Below are 20,583 nucleotides of genomic sequence, written 5' to 3'. Positions count from 1 at the left end.
GACTGACTGCAAAAAATCTGCAGCAAGGTTTGATGGCAGCCGCCACTGAGGTTTCAGCTTCCTCAGTAAGACAAAACACTAAAGAGCTCCATGTCGTACCTCCAAGATGTACTCCACAACTGACACAGATGCATAAGAAAGTATAAAAACTTGCTCACAAGTAAAAAAAATAAGCCAAGGATGTTTTAGAGTCTCTGGACCAATAAATCACAATAGGCACGTTTCAGGCCTTTGAATGGCTTGTATTTGTCTAAATGACTAAAAATAAAGTATAGCCTGAAAAGAGTTCTCTGCATACAGAGAAGCATGGTGGCTTTCGCTGGGACTGGAAGCCTGCACCATGTGAAGGAATCCTGGGTGGAACATGCCATGGAGTCTGTGATGAAGCTGAAGCTTGAGCCTCAATGATCACTGGCATGTCTCAAAGTCTAAGAGGGATTTATAAAATAAAATAAAAAAGAACGATAACAGAGGGGCAATCATAGCTGTCTTGAGTTGTCTTGAAAACCTCTGGTGAGATTTGAAAAAGGCAGCTGCAGCAGGCAAAGCCAAGAATATTAATGAAACGGAGACCTTTTTCCATGAAGAATGGGAAGATTGCTGCTAGACGCTGGTGTCTAGCTATGAATCAGCTCTGTACTTTTATGTCCTTACTGTTTTTTGAATGTATTATCGAAATAGTTAGCTAGTTTATTTCGCACTAGAAGATGAATAATAATTTTCTGCAACAGAAACAGTACTAAGTACTAAAGATGCTGGTCATGAGGGGGTTGAAATTATTTTGAAACTGCAATATTTCTTATCATTGCCATTTGTGTTGAATTTGGAGAAACCAGCTGTTATATTATTATTATTATTGTATTATTGTATTGAGCAATTTATACAAATTGATAATTGTGTTTTATTAGTTCATCACAAACAGCTGCTAGATTTTTTTATTTAGCAAATAAACCTAATTTGCAGGAGTCCATTTTATTTCTGTAAGATTTTCAGTGCATCATAAAAAAAGTCAATCAGTGTGGTTTTATAATCAAAATAGCATGTTTTTATTTAGTTTTTTAATTTATTACTTATGTATCCTCCTCTTTTTTAGCACTTTTATGCCCTTACTCTTTTTGGAATGTATTTATCAAAATAGTTAGCTAGTTTATTTAGCGCTAGAAGATGAATAATAATTTTCTGCAAAGTATCTGGCGATTCACTGGACCACTGGAGACGCAGACGCTTCTGTTGAGGAAGTCTGCCATTTCCAGATCAGCAAAACAAAACAATGCATCAGGTAGAGATAAGCTCCTCCCATACCTTGCTCTCTGGGACGCCAGCTCCGACAACCAGCACCAGACCACAGCCACAATTATAATCATTCCTACGAAGGGGATGGAGAGAACAGGGTGCTCAGACGGATGGATGAATCTCTGAGGAGGGATCAGAAAACAAACACAAGGACCATGGAGATGACGGGGGGTGAATGAATGGATGAACTGATAAGACAAAATAATAAACACACACACAAAGAGCTGTGACCTCACCCCAAACAAACAGACCGACAAAAATCAATACATTAAAAAAAATGGGGATGTCGTCTAATGCAGGGATTTACAGGGGACGGACAGTGATGGAGTGATTTCAACATCCCGTTAAGCCGCCAATGCATAACTTTATGGTGACATAAGCATTGAGTCAACATGAGGATGTGTGCTCCGGATTGTGTGGTATTTGTTGTCAGCATGCGATGGTTTGAGTAGCCGGGAAAAGAAAGACGAACAATGCGAGGGACTATTTGGAGGCGTTTCATTCTCTCTATCCTTGTTACGCCGTTAATTTGTTGTCTGACAGGCTGAGAGGTCATGGACATTCAGAGAACAAGGACAGCGTCAGAGACAGGCACGGGTAGACAGTTTGACACCACGCAGACACATCCCATCATGGCTGTTGAAGACAAAACCCCCGAGTTTCTTTTATTCCCTGTTTCCTGGCATAAATGGATTGTTTGTTTCCTACTTTGTACCAGATTTAGAAGCTAAGTGAGTATAATAAGCCAAGACAGGAGGAAATTTGTGTTTGGTCGATTATTTTATTCGTTACTGTAGAAAAGCCTGTTTATGTTCCCTTAAATGGTGCCACATTTGTAAGGAAAGTGTTGAGTTTAGTAGGTGGGCTGCACCTATAAACAGATTTCTCACAATCCTCTCTGCCAAGCGGCCAAGCAGCTTTTGGTAGAGGCGGTGTGATGATGTGGGGCAGCATCTCCTTCGCTGGAAACGAAAGGCGTCTCATCACTGGAGGCAATCTCAACGCAGAGAGATATCGAGATAAGATTTTCCAACACATATCTCCAACACTAGGGGACTGAACTCTATCCTGTCATAGCACATCCCCGCAGAGCAGGTCGGTTTATCAGCAGCTCCAGAATCTGGGCGTGCTGTAGTGCCAGAATGATCCAACACAACCAAACTGGCTGACTTGCAAAAAATGCAGGTTGAGGAATTGGATGCCATCCCACAGCTTTGTGTGACTAAGCTGGTGACCAGCATGAGGAGAGCACGCCAGGCTCTTGTGGTTGTGAACTACTGAGGCCCCTGTTTGTTCAACGCGTAAATTGTTTAATTACCAATATGCCTTGCCTCCATAAACTTTAATATTTCCCTCTAATAAACAAGAGCAAACCAGAGCCAGTAGCAGAATGTTCATTTTGGCATTTGCAGGCAGGATGTGGCACGTTTTTTTTCATGGCTGGAACTTTGCAGCTCAACCAACAAATGCGTGTTCCTTACAAATCTGGCTCCATTTAAAGCAGAGGTATCCAAACTGCAGCCCAGGGGCCGTTTGTAATTATTTGTGTGGCCCACGAACGTAATTCTAAATGGTACAAATAATGCCCGCCACCACAGGTGGGCTGCTGCAGATGGAGCCATTTATAATATTCCAGGGTGAGATGTTCTTTGGAAAATTTAAATCTTCCTAAAATGGAAAACGATGGGTTCAACACAAAGTATTTGTCTGTTATTAACCACATCTTTTACTTTACATTTTAATCCCACAGTATCCAGGACTTTACTAAAAACAGCAAGCGTTTTTGTTTCTACATCCAGTTCTTGTTTGTAGACAAAAAAAAAACATTTCTAGAACAAAATTTACCAAAATGACCCACAAACCTTTCATCCAAAAACATCAATCTCAAAGTTTTCACAGATTCCTTGTCTACAAAATCCAAGTGTTTATTGTTTCCATAAAATGTGTTTATATCATTTTATGTCAGATAAATATAGAATATTTCACCATGAAATAGTTTTTGCAGCTATATGTTTAAAACATACTCGTTTTTGGTTTACAGGTGTTTTAAATGAGATGTTTCTGGAATGCAAGGCAAAAGTTTTCTATGCCACTGATTTTAAGCTAAGTAAACTGAATTTCCTAAGTTATAAATATTTATCGCCAAGAGACATTGTTGAGGGGAAGATATAATCAACCATAAATTAATATGTCCTGGCTTAACAGAGCGAAAGACAAATCTGACTAATTTAGCCACACTAGCATACTTCAGTGTACTATAAGCCCTAACTTAATTTTTGGAAAGCAAGCACTCGCCCCCTGTGACCCTACCTCCCAAAATGCTTAAAAACAACTTGTATGGTAAAATATGTCTACATTTAAATTCTAGTTGGTTCTCAAACTGAACAAGTACAAATCCAGTTATAATGTATTCAAATCCTTTGTTAAAGTAATTTCTGTGCAAAATAGGATAAAAATAAAAAATCAAATTGCATCCTGACAATGTTTTTGTTTATTTAATACTATTGAAACTTTATTTAGCTATCCATACTTTTTTCCCCTTTCATTGTGAAAATCTTCTTTTTATTTAGTTGTGTTTTTGTCCTTCAACAGTATTAAAGCATCATCATCATCATCATGACAGAGAGGTCAGGACACAGACACTGTGGACGTGAGGGGAGGGTTATTCCCCAGCCCAAAGGGGAAAGCGAATGCTGATATGAGCTGACAGGCCCGGTCAGTTCGTATCAGAACATGTATCGCCACAGTATGGGACACAGAAAAAAGTGGGCAACACACACAGGATACAACAAGGTGTAATGTGAGGGTTATGCGTTAGTCGTAGCTGCAAAGGGAGAAGCATTTCTTTAATCATGCAAAAAGAGTTTGGTTCGAAAAGCTGGTTTAAAAGTACATGCATGTCATTATATAACATACATGTTAAAATTTTTAATGTGCATTTGTTGCTTAGACAGAGCTACACTGTACATTGCCTTGTAAACATATTCATACCCCTTAGATGTTTTCACAATTGGTGAAATTTTGGGACTTTATGCGACACAAGTAACTGCAAAGCTTTACTGCTATCAGCAAAGTGTGTGTCGCGTTTCCACTCAGAAACTTTCATTCTGATCCACCTAAATGAAATCTAGTGCGACAAATTGTCTTAAAAAGTCGCTCTGTCACATAAAATGCCAGCAAAATACACGCCGGCTTGTAGCTGTAACATCTAAAAATCTGAAATAAAAAGGAGTATGAATACGAATGAAGATATAGCAAGATCAGGTCATGATATAAAACCTAACACTAGCCATCGTGTTTGACCCTTTATGACCGTGATGTCTGGTCTCTCCTCACCTGAGTACCCCCTGACAGCTTCTCCAGCTCCGCCTTGCAGCGCTGCAGCTCCTCCTCCAGCTCCGCCCTCTCCCTCTGACTGCTGTCGTACAGAAGCTGCAGCTCCTGCAGCTCTATCTTCAGACCGTCACACTGGACAAAAAAAAATAAAAAATAAAAAATAAAAGCTTTTTCTCTGCTATCATGTCACGCTTCTGATCCATACAAAAATGCCCGAAGTCTTTAATATGAATGTATTGCTACGCTACCTCTCTCTGAACCTGTGAGGCCTTCTCCTCGGCCTGCTTCAGCTGGTCTCTCAGAGAGAAGATCTCCCCGATGCCTCCATTCCAGCTTGTTGGCGTCGCCGGCTTCCCGTCGAAAGAGATGTTTTTCTGGATGGAGGCATCCACCAGGCGACAGTTCTCCGACTGGGTCATGGTCATGTAACTCCCGGTTATGACCTCGCCCGAGCCAGCCTCGCCCTCCTTCACCTCTTCGCCCTCCACTGCATCCTCCTCTTTGAGTGACAGGTAGACGCTGGAGCTGCGGGAGATCGATTTAAAATGCCATTTTGAAATATTTTCAAATCTTTTGAATTTCTTAATAACTAATCACAAAATTATAGCAGCATTTTGTGCGCCTTCCTTTCTATGATACTCCAAATGTGCTGCAGTGAATAAACAGGTGGTACGTATTTTTTTACACAACATATGGCTGTGCCTCAGGGCAGCACTCCAGAGGGTATCCCCACCAGCTGATGAAATGAGGACAGCACACACATGATTGAGCAGCCATTGACCTCTCACCATGTCCGCTGTCTCTGCAGCAGCTGCAGCCTCTCCGTGAGACCCCTGTTGTTTTCCTTCAGGGTCTGACACTCCTCCCTCAGCACACGGCACTCCTCCTTTAGAAGGTCCACGTCACCTGAGAGAGATGATTGTAAAAGGTCAGATGACAGAAATGCTCACATTATGTTTGTGCATAAACTTACCGATATAATTACTCATGTCTATTTATACATTGTTGGTGCCTCAGTGTTAAGAGAAATGTCTCATTTCATCTCACATACAGCGCTACTTCACAATCTGGCTTGAAGACCACTTCAAGCTGTAGGGATGTTTGCATATAATGTGCAAAAAAATACACATCGATACTTGCTTCTAAAGCTTCCTATGCAAACGATCAATGCATTTTAGTACTACCTAAGCTTTATACAGTTGTTATTGTATGGCATGGTATGGTATGGTATGGTATGGTATGGTATGGTATGGTATGGTATGGTATGGTATGGTATGGTATGGTATGGTATGGTATGGTATGGTATGGTATGGTATGGTATTACGGTATGGTATGGTATGGTGTGGTATGGTATTACGGTATGGTATGGTATTACGGTATGGTATGGTATGGTATGGTATGGTATGGTATGGTATGGTATGGTATGGTATTACGGTATGGTATGGTATGGTATGGTATGGTTTGGTATGGTATGTATGGTTTGGTATGGTATTACGGTATGGTATGGTATGGTATGGTATTACGGTATGGTATGGTACGGTATGGTATGGTACGGTATGGTATGGTATGGTATTACGGTATGGTATGGTATTACGGTATGGTATGGTATGGTATGGTATGGTTTGGTTTGGTATGGTATTACGGTATAGTATGTATGGTAGGTATGGTATGGTATGGTATGGTATGGTATGGTATGGTATGGTATGGTATGGTATGGTATGTATGGTTTGGTATGGTATGGTATGGTTTGGTATGGTTAGGTATGGTATATGGTATTACGGTATGGTATGGTATGGTATGGTGTGGTATGGTATGGTATGGTATGGTATGGTATGGTATGGTATGGTATGATATGGTATGGTATGGTATGGTATGGTATGGTATGGTATGGTATGGTATGGTATGGTATGGTATGGTATGGTATGGTATGGTATGGTATGGTATGGTATGGTATGGTATGGTATGGTATGGTATGGTATGGTATGGTATGGTATGGTATGGTATGGTATTGTATGGTATGGTATGGTATTACGGTACTGTATGGTATTATGGTATGGTATGGTATGGTATGGTATGGTATGGTATGGTATGGTATGGTATTGTATGGTATGGTATGGTATTACGGTATTGTATGGTATTATGGTATGGTATGGTATGGTATGGTATGGTATGGTATGGTATGGTTTGGTATGGTATTACGGTATGGTATGGTATGGTATGGTATGGTATGGTATGGTATGGTATGGTATTACGGTATTGTATGGTATTATGGTATGGTATGGTATGGTATGGTATGGTATGGCATGGTATGGTATGGTATGGTATGGTATGGTATGGTATGGTATGGTACGGTATGGTACGGTATGGTATTACGGTATGGTATTGTATGGTATGGTATGGTATTACGGTATTGTATGGTATTATGGTATGGTATGGTATGGTATGGTATGGTATGCTTTTAATCAGTAAATTTTGCATAGCAGTTTCTATAAAAGTTAATACAAGAAATAAGAAATTCTTGTGTTATCAACAACAAGTGGAGAGTCTGTGTTAGCTGTGTTATTCTTTTTTTTTTTATTTCTGTTTACCCCTATAATTGGGCTATAGCTAACCAAATTCTATAATATCTGCTTAATAATAATTGTCCCTTTCACAATAATTACATCTACAAGTCTTTTAGGGTATTTCTTCACCAGCTTTACACATCAATAAACACATTTCTTTTGTCCATTCTGGGTCAAACTCAGTCAAACAGGATGGAAACCTCTGCCCCAGTCTTAATACTTGTGCAGCGTCTCGCTTGCTTGTCGTTTTCCAACAGGATTACCCCCTATTTAGCTCCATCCATCTTCCCATGAACTCTGACCAGCTTCACTGTCCCTGCTGACAAAGAGCAACCCAACACTTTTGACGCTACCCTTACTCGGTTTCACTGTGGGGAGGGAGTTTTTTAGGCTGATGAACTGTGTTAGTTTTCTGGCACACAAAGTGACTGCGTGTAAGCCAAAACTTTAAGTCTTGGTTTTATTCAACCAGAGCACCTCCAACCACATGTGTCCTCTACATGTATGTGCCAAACCTTAAACGAGACACCTTATGGCTTTCTTTCTTCATACCACCGTTTCATCTGATTTTATCAGATGATGGATGGAGCAGGGAACCATGAGATGTTTAAAGCCAGGAATACATTTTTAAAACATAAACAGTTTAAACCTTATCCTTGTGTTTCTTGCTGTTATTGATGTTGTTTTGTCTTGTTTTAGAGTAAAGCAAGTCTGGTACAAATGTACACCACATTTGAAAGATTTTTAAGTGTAAAAAGATATGGAAAAACATGCACCATTTTCCTGTCACGTTACATTTGTGGACTGCTTTGTGTTGATCTTTTACATTAAAAATCCAATAATATAAACTGAAATTTGTAGTTGTAAGGAGACAAAGTGGGATAAAAATTCAAGTGGAACTAGAACTGCAAGCAGTAACAAATGGGTTCCAAGCCTCTCCCAGCACGCCAGGCCACATGGCCCACCAACTCAGCACACGTCTAGAATTGGACATGAGTGCATAAGCGAACAGCTCCACATGGATAACATGGGAATCACATCCATTTAGGATTACATAGCTCTGCTGGATTTTTTCATGCTAATTTATCAATGAATTCTGTGGAAAAAAATTTAACTTTACTGTCACAGAGTTGGAAAATTTAATGTCAAGTAGTGTGCTTAAAAAGCCCTGATTTGTACCAAATTGAGAAAGAATACAACCTATGCTTTTTTTAAACCAGTGTGCTCAATTTGGTTATGATTTTCAAAGCACAGTGTGAAATACACAGATTTCTTGATAGGACAAATATCAGAAAAAATTAGAATGCCTGGAAATCCAAGCTCTTTGTGATAAAGGGTTGACTTTTGGGGATTTTCTTTAAATGTTAGGAGTCAAATTAGGAATCTTAAAACTTTTTTTATTAACCCATAAGCATATTTAATATATTCTCTAAGGGTTAGACCTTGACTGTATGTGGAAGATTTGGTGAAAATACAATTAGCCATATTGGCATAATACACTTCTCAATATTACAGCGCCCCCTAGTGATGGAGGATTGTCAAACTCAGTGCATATCCTCAGAATTATATTTGTACTTTGTTTTTTCAAGGACATGTTAGAGTATGTTATGGTTTCTGAATTATGGCCAATTAAAGTTTACAACTAGCTAGCTAATTGTCTCTTTTTTGCATAACTAATCAAATGCAATAAAAATTAAAAAATCTGCCTCAATAATTCATTTTAGTTTCCTTTGCAGATGGTATGTAAAGAGTTTTGTAACAATTCAAGGAAAACAGCTCATGCAAAAAAAGTAGCTAGGTAGGAATGGGTGGAGTCTATGTCATGTGATGCACGATCATCCAATGAACAAAGTCATATAAACAGTTTGGGAGTGGCACTTATAGTTTGGGAGTTATAAGCCAAAACTCACTGTCCGTGGAATTAACACGACTGCAAATCATTGTACTAAAGATTATCTTGTAAATAAGCTTATTTACATTTTTGCCAAGAGTTACGCTCAGACCCGCCTGACATCTGGGCCTAACATATGGAGCCAAAGGCCACATCTGCTTAGGAAACAAAGAGGCACGAATTTAGAAGAATCAGACATGGGGTCTGCAATGTGGAACAGAAAAAAAAACTCCTAAAATGTTCACGTATGAGATCGTATTTGCGTAAACATACAGTTTGACTGATGTTTTCATTGAAAAAAATTAAACAATGAGATAAAAAAAAAAAAAAACATGAGATCCCCTCCCTCTGGTCCATGTCTGGCTCAGCTGTTGAAGCCACTAGTGAAATCATGTTTTGGAAGAGTCTGTCCCTCCCTGTCATGACTTCATCTCCCTGGTATCCGAACTACACACACACCACTCCCATGGCAACACTTTGCAATCGCATCTGTATGATGTATTATTTATTGAAGCCCAAAGCTGATTAATGTGCTTGACAGCAGGACGCTAGCGTGATGCGAGGGAAGACTACCCACTCCCTTGTGTTTGATTTTTATGTAGGCCATAATATCTCATTATAGGTTCTTTGTGTGTTTTTAGAGAATATGACATTTTGATAATAAAAGAAGGGTCCGTGTCTTTCACTGACAGCAGATCCATTTATGAGGATTATTTGTGTGTTTTTTTCCCCTCTCTCTTGCTGTACCACACCGATCTCTCCTCGTGTCCTCACCCTCTCGCCTCTCGGCCTCCCTGCGCTGACTCTTCATGCTGATCTCAGCCCTGAGCGTCGTGATCTCCAGCTCGTACTCCTGGGTCTCCTCGGTCAAGCGCTGCAGCTCAGCCCGCCGGCGGCACAACTCTTCCTGCAGTGACGCAATGTCGTTCTCCCGCTCCGCAGCTGCCTCCTCCGCCGCCTGCTGGAGCAGGATTACCTCCTCCTGGGCCACGCGCAGCTCCTCCTGGGCCTCGGCCAGCTCGCTCTCCTTCTCCTCCTCCAAACTGTTCATCTCCTCCTGCACGGAGCGCAGCTGGGCTGTGGCAGAGCAGGAGAATGTTAGCGTTTCTTTATAGGAGGTGTGTGTGTGTGTGTGAGGCTGTGGTGTCAGTGTTTGCGTGTGATCTCACCTGAGCTATTGCTACAATGGGTCTGTGTGTGTTTCTGTGTAGGTGGTGTGTGCTTGCTGAGCGGAGAGCTGATGTAACTGAAGGTAACCTTCTTCCAGCCTTTTCAATGTAAACTTAAGATTGTTAGGTTTAGTATTTACAGGAAGAGGAAAAATATCACCCTGGTAATTTCTGTTCCACATATTATTTTGGTTTATTTCTTGAGACATTTAATTTAGATGCTATATGGACACGGAAACGTGTAAAATCCGCTTTTCTTTCATGTTTTAGGAAACCATTGCTGAGATTGTTTTCGCTAAACATGTCAGCTCAACACCTCAAATACGACAAAAGCAGAAGTGAGTCTACCACTTTACAATCATCCCTGAAAGCTTTGCCTATTTAACCACCTCAAAATTCAACCCAATAAAACTTCAGGTGAACCACAAGTCATCTAACATGTTATGTTTAAATATAAAAGGTTGTTGTAGACAATATGTTTGTGGGTTTAGTTTCTTAAAACAAAATCTACTCTTTGAGATTTATCACTTTTTTTTACATCACCACCACGAATGTCAAAGTATTTTTTATTGGGGTTTTATGCGACAAAACAACAAAAGGTAGTTCATTTTGTGAAGTGGAACCAAAAGGATGTGTCTTTCAAGTTTTACAAATAAATCTCTGAGAAGAGTGGAGCACATTTGTAACGCCTTTACTCTAATACTCTTAAATAAAGTCTCCTAGTTAGTAAACAGGGTGAGTCATTTAATCTGAGTATAGATCCAGCTGCTTTGTGAAATGCCTCAGGGGTTTGTTAGAGATCACGAGTGAACAAAAAGCATCATGAACACCAAGAATGCAGACAGGCCGGTAGGAAAGATGTGGAGAACTTTAAAGCAGTGCGAGGTTATGAAAACGAGTTTGAACATCTCATGTTTAACTCATCGACCGAAAATCGGAAAGTATGATTCTCTTTCCACAACCTGGCTGTTAACCTGACAGGCCGCAAAAAGGAGGTATTTATTCAGAGGATCGGCCAGGAGGCTCATATCAACTCTGGAGGAGCTGCAGAGATCCCCAGCTCGGGTGGGGAAATATCTTTACAGCTATGTTAACTGTGCGCTCCAGAAATCTGGCCTTCATGGAATATCAGCCAATGTTAAAATATGTGATAGATGTACAGCATCTTGCATTAGAAATGATCCCTAAGGTGAAACACGGAGGGGGCAGCATCATGCTGTGGGGATGCCATTCTTCAGCGGGGACAGAGGAGCCGGTCAGAGCCGGTGGAAGGATGGGTGGGCAGTCCTGGACGAGAATTTGTTTATTTCCACTTCACAATTATGCACTTTTTTGTTTGTGTCTCACATGGAATCCCAATAAAATACATTGAACTTTGTGGTTGTAACCTGATGTATTGTAAAAATGGGTGGGAATACTTCTGCATGAGACTATCTAAAGTCCAAATTAAAGTAGAGTAAGAGTAGGAGATAAAGAAGTCCAGGTTATGTGAGAGAGACTTTAAAAGTGATTTTTTTAAATCATAAGTAGAAACTATTGGTTGGAATTACTCTTTAATATGGTCTATAGTTTTTATTTGGGTGACATTAAAATTCTTATTTCTAAAAAAAAAAAATTGAAAGAAGGCACTACCCTTAAACCTGTTTGCTAGAATAATTCAGGTTATTCAGAATATCAGTAGAACTCTGTTGTGTCCGAGCCTCCTTTTGGACAGCACAGATGTGAACATGAAAAGTGACATATCTGTATAAGGTAATGTAGGAGAGCTTTCTCAGTTTAAACATGTACGGCAGAAAAAAGGGACACAAACAGCAGCACCGACGCCTGCTGGAACTGAAGGATTTTATCCGCTGAGGTTTGTATTTTGGGATACCTTGAAGATTCTGGATCTGTCGGGTGAAGGTCTCCGCCTGATGGGCGCTAGCCAGGCGCTCGTCCTCCAGCAGACCTGCAGACACGTGAAAGAGAAGAGATGAGGAGTGTGCGGAGAGGTAGGAGAAAGAAAAAAAAACACATCAGAATGCCACCAGAGAGATGTTGATAAGCGGCTGGAACCTGAAGCATGACCGAAGGCCACAGTCTGAACCTTTCGCATATTTCTTACTATAGAAGCTCATAATGATAATATAAAAAAAATAGAATCATTAGGTTGCTATTTTTACAGCTTAACTTTGCTGTTATTCTTAGGCATTTTATTAGCTTTTGGTTCCTGTTAGTACAAATTGTGCCAGCTTTGATTTTCCAACCAGATTTACTGGCTTCAGAGCAGCAACAGTGAGCAGAGGAGGAACAACAAACTGCTAAGACTGCTGTGTGGAAGATGGAGAAAACAAAAAGCCTCAGGACTGTAAAAACCCTCTATAAATCTGATAGGTATTATAAGCCAAGCAGTATTTAGTAGCAGGACTCTGTGCCTTTTACTCTTCCTGCTGGTGGTCTCATGTCTCAGTCAAGGTCACGCGTCTTTTTTTATTGCCACTCGAAGCCATTTTTAGATGGTTAACAAGTGGGTTGAATTTCAAAATCCTCTTTAGTCTCTATCATCTATAAGGTTCAATCCTGTCCAGTTTGAAATTTGTTTACTTTAGCTCATTTTTATGTTATTCTTTTTATTATTTATAATGACTACATTTTTAGGTGCCCTTTTTCACTTTACAAGCATTTTCTTATGGGGTAATAATTTTATTCAATATGGGTCGTTCCATAGCTAGGGTTCTAAACTGTCTTTGTCTTCAGCTTCCTTGTGCTTCTTTTAGTTGAAGACAGAGTTTTATTGCAGCAGACATATTTTTAAGAGCGACCAGATTCATTTTTAATACTGTTTTATTATCCTGAACAGGCATAAAGATGCCAAAGGAAATGCCTTAATGTGTACGGCTAATATAACTGTGGTATAAAAAAAAAAAGAAAAGAAAAGAAAGTACACCATATGTCAGTTTTAGGGTTTTATAAATAATTGATCTTAAAAGTTCTAAAAGTATTTGAATATAACACCAAGTTTGCTAAGCCACACACCCGTAGGGTTATCAGGTGTCGCTCTTTCAGTGGGACTGCGGAGCAATTCTGACCCTGGCTCAAGGTTTTTAGAGTCACACCTGCAGAATACACACCTTCCTTTAATTTGCATCAAATGGGAATTAAAAAAGCAAGAAACACTCTTCAGACATGACCTGCGTTTAAAGTCAGACAACCTGACTAACCCTTTCACTCCGTTTAAGCCAAGCCACATGACAATGATACAAAGAAGTCAAAGTATTTTGCTGGGAAAAATCACAAAACTAGGAACTTGTATTTCTGGTGCCCATAAATAAAATCCAGCTTCACAAATTTCCTTTAGAAGTCACTTATTTAGTAATAACAATTCGCCTGTCATTGAATGTAAATATAAATTCAGTCGCTGTGTGAGTCCTCAGAGCTCTGCTAAAGAACACTGGTGATAAATCAGCATCATGAAGCTCAAGGAACACAGACGACAGTTTCTGAAAGCAGAATGAGGGTATAAAACTACATCCCGAGCTTTATATAACTTGTAAAGAACTGTACCAAACCTTGAAGACACTAGACACATTGGTGAAACAGGGTGGTGGCGGCATCATGCTGTGGAGATGCTTTTCTTCAATAGAGACAGGGAAGGTCTACTTCCAGCAGAACAAATGCCCTAAAAATTCAGTCCAGATCTGAATCAAAATATTAATCCGTGGAGCCGATCCAAATTGTGGTTCAACAAAGTATTGACTCAGCGGAGATTCATCTTAAAATGCATGCCACATGTTTCAGATTTTTATTTGAAAATGATACTTAGTTTTTTTATCATGTTTGCTATTATGGACCATTTCGTGTTAGTCTCTCACTTAATTACACTGAGGGTTGCAGCTGTAATGTGAGAAAATGTGAAAAGGTTAAAAGGCTGCGAAAACTTTTGCAAGGCACCAATTGTGTAAATTATTGTGAAATCGAACGGTTCCAAACACGACCTGGTACAACTAACACATTTTTGCTAAAAACAGGAACCATTTATTTAGAACAAAAACTCTTTCCCAGTCTCTTTGCAGGCAAGAAATAAAACAGAGAATGAAATACCATTTAGGCTTTGGTAACATGTCCCAATGCACACAGATTAAAATCAACACGAAGCCGAAACATAAAACACAACCTACCGAAGACATTAAACCTAACAATATAGGGGGTATACTTTCTTTTTTCAACCCTGAGAATCATAACTCAACAAACGTGGCTAATTAGCTTCTTCCTGATTGCACTGTTTGTGAAAAAAAATCCATCTGAATCATCCCACTGCTAGAAGCACTGAGTCTCCGGCTGTTCCCACACTGACTTAACCAACAGCCATTTGTCATTGTGGTCCAGGACACTTCGTCTAGAAGCTTCTCTCAGCCGACCCGCAGTTGTCAAAGGAACACCCCCGCCGCTGCCAGACAAACCACTGAGCTCATGGTGAACTCTAATGCGAAGCACTCATAAACACAGGCTGAGCTCAGTGCGGTCGCATACCTTACTCCTGAGGCCCTACTCACTGCAAGACCATCATTGCTAGGGTGTGATACAACACCCTTTTCCCACCAGCTATGAACAACGGCGCTCGTCAGCGACTGCGTTTAAATGGCCGTGTTTAGACTGTCTCAGTCTGAAATGTCTGTAGAGGAAAGCTAAGCTGTTCAGAGGAGCAGGAGCGCCGTTCTTCTGTCCACTTTTGCTTGCTGGTCTTGACATGCACACTTAGCTGTGACAGTATAGATGTTACATGGGAAAAGCTGAGCAAAAAAAAAAAAAAAAAACTGGATAAAGATTCTTTTATGGCAATTAAAGGAAATGTTAAAAATTCTAAACCGGAAATATTGCTTAAAATATTTTAATGATTTGAGCTTTTTTTTAAGAGGAAAGCTGGAAGCTATTTCCAAAAGGGTATTTGCTCTAACGGCTCTAAACAAATTGCCCTCAGAAGTCACTTCACAGGTAAATAGGCCCCGCCCCTTATTTATCTCCAGCCATCTTCCCAGTAACTCTGATCAGCTTTGCCGTCCCCGCAGTATGACGCTGCCACCACCATGTGTCACCACTGGTTCAGGGAGCAGTATCAGTTCTTCTCCACCTATCTTGCAAGACCAGTTCACCTTCTTCCATATGTTTGAGGTCTTCTCTGCGTGGCAAAATGTAAATGTCATTCAATAAGGCCTTTCTCTGAGTCACTCTCCCATAAAGGCCAGATTTGTTCTTGAGATATTCTTCCACTGGAGCTGTGGATATCTGCAGCTACCCCAAAGACACCGTCTGACTAATAGACTTGATTAGACTTGGTGTGTCAGAGTAGAAGGAGCTGAATACAAATATACACACTTCAGATTATTTATTTATTAAGAAATGAGAACCATTTAGCTATTTTTCTCCCACTGAACAGTTTCATGATGATCACATAAAAAAGGTAAAGAGACACAAATTTGTTCAAGGGGTGTGAATACTTTTTTCCAAACAGTTTGTGCTTACTGTTTGCTCGTTTAACTGAATCATGATGAGCGATCAGCGCGAAGCTAAGATGTCTGCATCATGACCGGATTCGCTCACCTTGCAACTCATGGAAACTTTCCTGGTGCTTGTTGGACGTCTCCCTGGCCTCGTCCAGCTCCAGCAGCAGCTGCAGCACCTGGGCCTTCAGCTCCTCCAGCTCCTGCTCCTCAGTCAGAGGCTCCTGCTCCTTCCTCCTCTTCTCCACCCCTTCCCCTTCCTCCTCCCTCAGCTTCCTCTCTTCCCCCTCGTCTTCCTGGGACCGCTCCAGGTCAAGCTCCTCCTTCTCGTTGTCCTCCTCCAGGACGCCCCTCTCCTTGGCTGTCATCTCGTTGTCCATGTTCAGGCTGCTGTCGACTTTCAGATCGCCGGGATCATCTGATGGAGGGATGCGGATAATAGAAAGGGAGGTGGGGGGGGGGAGAAAGAAGAGGTTGATATGTTACAAAAATCTCTGTCACTCTCTGGATCCAGCCATGCCTGAAACAACAGCACCATCTTGTGAGATCCAAGTGGCACAAATGATTTTGCATACCAGCTCCTACTCCGCTTTAGTCCCCCAAAACAAAAGGTGTGAGCTCTGTGTGTGAAAAGGATGACAACGATCTGCTTGAGGAATCCATATCTTAATGGGGGGGTAAACCCGGTTTGAAAAAAACATAAATAAAACGTTCATAGCATTCACCTAAAAACGCACAGCATCACATTCAGGAGGTAGAGTTAAACCCATCGAGCTGCGCCGGGAATACAAATATGCAGCCAGTAGGTGGAGTGAGTTAGCTGACACATTGCGGCAAAAGAAAAGTAGAGAGGGGGGGTGAGCCAGTATGCTGAAGCAATCACTATGACTCACCACTCAGCAATGCACCTCAAAGTCCATAACAACACCAGCTACCGCTCATAGTAAGAGAGATGAGGCACATGCGACTCTCACTATACGCCGTGTCACATTACACGGCCCTCCGAGGCCTTTTCTTTGCTTATTTCACAGCCCGATGCAGGCGTGACTGTTTATGCAGAGAAACCAAAGCAACATGGTGTAGAGCAACGCACGGAGACTTTATATCTGGACGTGAGAAGGGCTGCGCAGACAAACGCAAAAAAAAAAAAGGGGGAAACAAAAGGCCGAGTTTTAAAGAGAAAAGACTGCTCACGCTTCTGCTCAGTCTCACTACGAGAAAATCTGCTCTACGCCACAGACGCGCTGACCCGCCGTCCTTTTACCCTCACCTCTTAGACAGCGAGCTCCTTTAAGGTCGAGTTCGTTTCGCAGCTAAATGAAAATGTACCGTTGCAAATTTGTGCCTCCTGAGTGCCACAGAACAGCTGGTCAGGGAGAAGTGTGAGAGTGAGATGCGCAGAGGAAGGAGCGTGCAGCGGGGGACAGGGTGGTGCATTAACTACAGATCTACCTAATTAGGAGCCATACACGCCGGTGTGTAATCATGACTCTGGGGATGCTTTTGCTTCTTGAGATAATTATTTCTCCCCCTCCCTCCTGACTGGATGTAACTACAGAGCAGAAACATGGAGAAGTGTAGCATTACATTATCCCAAGCCTCATATATCTTAAAAAAGACCCATACTAACGCTGCAAATTGCCCTGTGAGACATGGTGGTGGCAGCATCATGCTGTGGGGAGGCTTTCATTTGGCTGGGACGGAGAGGCTGGTCAGAGTTGATGGGGAGATGGATAGAACTACGCCAGCCATTGAAATTAATCAACCTGTACTGCAAATCAGGTTTGTTTTCAAATAATAAGTTATAATTTGGCATTTGCGCTCCATAATCTATACAAGAACAGTTTAAATAGTAAAAGTATTCGTTTCAAATTCTACACAAAAGTATAGCTTTTAATTACCACTGTACTCTGAAAATTGGTCTGCCCCATGTAGATAATTTGTCAAAAGAGCAAATTTTGCAACTCAGATTTGGTCTTGAGTACAATCCAGAGCGTCATTAAGGTGCAACAAGTCTGCTTGAGACAAGATGATGCAAAAAACCTGTTAAGAGGCATGTTTCATTGAGAGCTAGAAATAAAAGTACAGAAAACTGTCCAAAAAGACTTGGTGGCAGTAGCCACTGAGGTTTCTGTTTCCACAGTAAGGTTCACATAAAAGGACTCCATCCATGAACTCCTAGACAAACACCCCTACTGACACAAAATGAAAACAGAGTCAGTACCAATTAAAACAATCTCCTTTCTTTGGGTCGGCAGTGTGTCTGGAGGAGGAACAATGAAGCGTGTGCTGAAAAGAACACCCGCCCCAACAGTGAAGCATGGCAGCGAATCAGTGATGCTACGGGAATTCTTTGCTTCCTCTGGTATTTAAAACCCACAGCATGTAGAGGAATATTGAGGGATTTAATTAAATATCAGGAACTCCTGTTAAAAAATGTAATGGAGTCTGTGAGGAACCTGAAGATAAAGCGTCATTGGACCGTAAACAACCCCCTGATCCCAAACAAAGTCCAGTGAGGTGCATTCAGAAGAAGTCCTGAGTCACACCAGAGGGACCATCCAACCTGCATGACCTAAACTCTCTTGAAAGGTGGGATTTGAAAAAGGCAGCTGCAGTAAGCAAACCAAGTGACGTACTAATAGTCAACATCTTTGTCATTGCAATTTTTTTGTACATTCCAATGAAATTGGCCCTCTGCATTTAACCCAATGTGATTTAGGAAGCAGTGGGCTGCAGCCGTGGAGCATTCTGGGACACGAGGCCTTGCTCAGGGAACCTGAATAGGATTCAAGCCAGGGAACTTGCAGTCTTCCCAGGGTGCATGTGCCCTGCTATAACCACTAGGCCATCACTCCTCTTTAAAAACTAAACCAAGATTCTTCAAGAATGCTCTCAGGTACATCAATCATAGCCACAGAGCCGTTTCTAGCAGGTATTCACCGCAAAGAGCGCTCTACTAAGTACTAAGGAGCCCTGAAGAGATTGAAAAGCTCTTCATGCCAGGGATCATTAAGAGTTGCATTTTGTGCTGAATCTTTGAAAAACTCTTGCGAAATCAGTCAGCCTACCTTTTCTAAATTATTTGTGAGTTGTTTGTTGAAAACAGCTGCTGATTGGCACATTTTGCCTACAAGCCTAATTTGCAATATGGGTTGAATAATCTGAATTGCAACAATAAAAACAGGGAAATCCTGGAAGAGAAAGAGGCCAGAAGCAGCAAAAAGACTTAAGACAGGGGCAGAAGTTTACCTCCCAGCAGGACAATGGCCACAAATATGCACTCAGACCAAGAATGAAAGGGTTTAGATCAGGGGTCACCAACATGGTGCACGCGGGCACCAATAGCCCTCGAGGACCACAGGTGCTGCCCATGAGCCACGTTTTAAAAAAAACACAATCCACCTCCAAAACTTCATTTTACTCCACTACTCTTCTTGTTTAATCACACTTGCATTTATATAGATTTAAAAATGACAATATCTATAATAAAGCATGAAAAAAATGTATTTTACATTAAGTTCAGGTGAACTTTGACTCTTCTAGTTCAAAGGACAGTACTGGTAGCCCTTCGTATGACACAACACCAATGAAGTAGCTCTCAGTTTCAAAAAGGTTGGTGACCCCTGGTTAAGATCGAGAAAAGTCTACTGTAGTTAGAAGTCAGACCTACTGTAAATCAAATTGAGAATCTTTGGCAAGACTGGAAAGTTCATCTTCACAGATAATCTCCATCCACTCTGACTAAGCTTGAACCAAGTTGCAAATAGGAGTGGGAACATGTGCAGCTTTTAAAACGTGCAACGCTGGTAGACATACCCCGTAAGATTTCCAGCCGTAATCTCAGTTAAAGCTGGTTCCACAAAGTTTTGACTAAAAGCGCATGAATACCAATGCTGGTTGTAACAGAATGTAAAAATAAAAGCTAAAGGGGTGTGAAAACTTTTTCACCGCACTTGCACGGCCGCTATGGACGCGCAAAACCTCCCCATGCTTTATCCTAAGGTGTTCATTTACTCTTTTTTCATGACACTGTTCATTCAAAGAAGGCAGCCCTTGAGAAGGATGTGAGAGGTTTCGAGAACACTGGGCTATTTTGTCATTAAACTTTGATGCTGGTGTAATGAGTTAGTCATAAAGAGCCAGAGCTCAGCAGCAGGGAGAGAGGCTCAGCTGCTTGTATAGCCAGCGGCGGATAAAGGCCATCAAGAGACCGAACACTTCCCACTGAATATCACTCAAAGATTCTCTAGGATGTATGATTAGAAGAAGGATTTATTTCAAGTGGTGTCTGCTGTTGCTGAGTGTAATGTAGCATAACTCGGCGTTATGCGCCTGTCCGTTCCTCTGTCCATCCGTCCATCTTCCTCTGTTTAGACCCGGTCGCAGGGGTAACTGGTACCTGAGAGAAATCCAGACATCCCTCTTCCCAGAAACACCCTCCAGCTTATTCTGGGGCCTCCCAACGCGTTCCAAGTCCAGACTGGATCCAGTGAGTCCTGGGTCTTCTCCCCTCCAAGTACCAAAGGGAAGTGCCCAGGAATCGTCCTGATCAACTCATTTTGATACAGAGTGCAGCGGGTCTACCTCGACCCCGCCCCTGGTGATGAAGCTCCTCCCCCCTGCCTGCATCTGGCCACCCTACGGAGAAGTATGTAGAAGCCCGTTCCTTCTGCCATGATTCATATCTCATGACTATAGGTAAGGGTCAGAACATAGAGAGTTTTGCTTTTTGGCTCAGCTCTTTATTCACCGCAACACACCAGATCAGCACCGGCATCTCTGCAGACGACTTTCCAATCTGTCTATCCATCTCGTGTTCTATCCTACCATCACTCAGGAACAAGAAAGCA

General features: G+C 41.4%; 1 protein-coding gene across 6 annotated transcripts in view; it reads right to left on the bottom strand.

Annotated features, from left to right (window-relative positions):
* Positions 1 to 20,583, bottom strand: part of LOC105938494 (coiled-coil domain-containing protein 136) — a 40,489-nt gene that overhangs the window by 6,110 nt on the left and 13,796 nt on the right. For 4 of the 6 annotated variants that reach the window (XM_012880241.3, XM_036147815.1, XM_021307464.2 and 1 more), the window contains exons 2-8: positions 15,831 to 16,148; positions 12,127 to 12,201; positions 9,859 to 10,161; positions 5,418 to 5,535; positions 4,878 to 5,154; positions 4,630 to 4,761; positions 1,303 to 1,415 (exon numbers count right to left, since the gene is read on the bottom strand). In XM_012880241.3, coding sequence (XP_012735695.1) covers positions 1,303 to 1,415; positions 4,630 to 4,761; positions 4,878 to 5,154; positions 5,418 to 5,535; positions 9,859 to 10,161; positions 12,127 to 12,201; positions 15,831 to 16,148 — 1,336 coding nt within the window. The remainder of the gene's footprint in view (positions 1 to 1,302; positions 1,416 to 4,629; positions 4,762 to 4,877; positions 5,155 to 5,417; positions 5,536 to 9,858; positions 10,162 to 12,126; positions 12,202 to 15,830; positions 16,149 to 20,583) is intronic. The other 2 variants (XR_002426691.2, XM_021307465.2) reach the window with 2 other exon arrangements.

The sequence above is a fragment of the Fundulus heteroclitus genome, chromosome 2 (assembly GCF_011125445.2).
Source record: "Fundulus heteroclitus isolate FHET01 chromosome 2, MU-UCD_Fhet_4.1, whole genome shotgun sequence".
Lineage (NCBI taxonomy): Eukaryota > Metazoa > Chordata > Actinopteri > Cyprinodontiformes > Fundulidae > Fundulus > Fundulus heteroclitus.
This window is presented reverse-complemented; position numbering and strand designations above follow the sequence as displayed.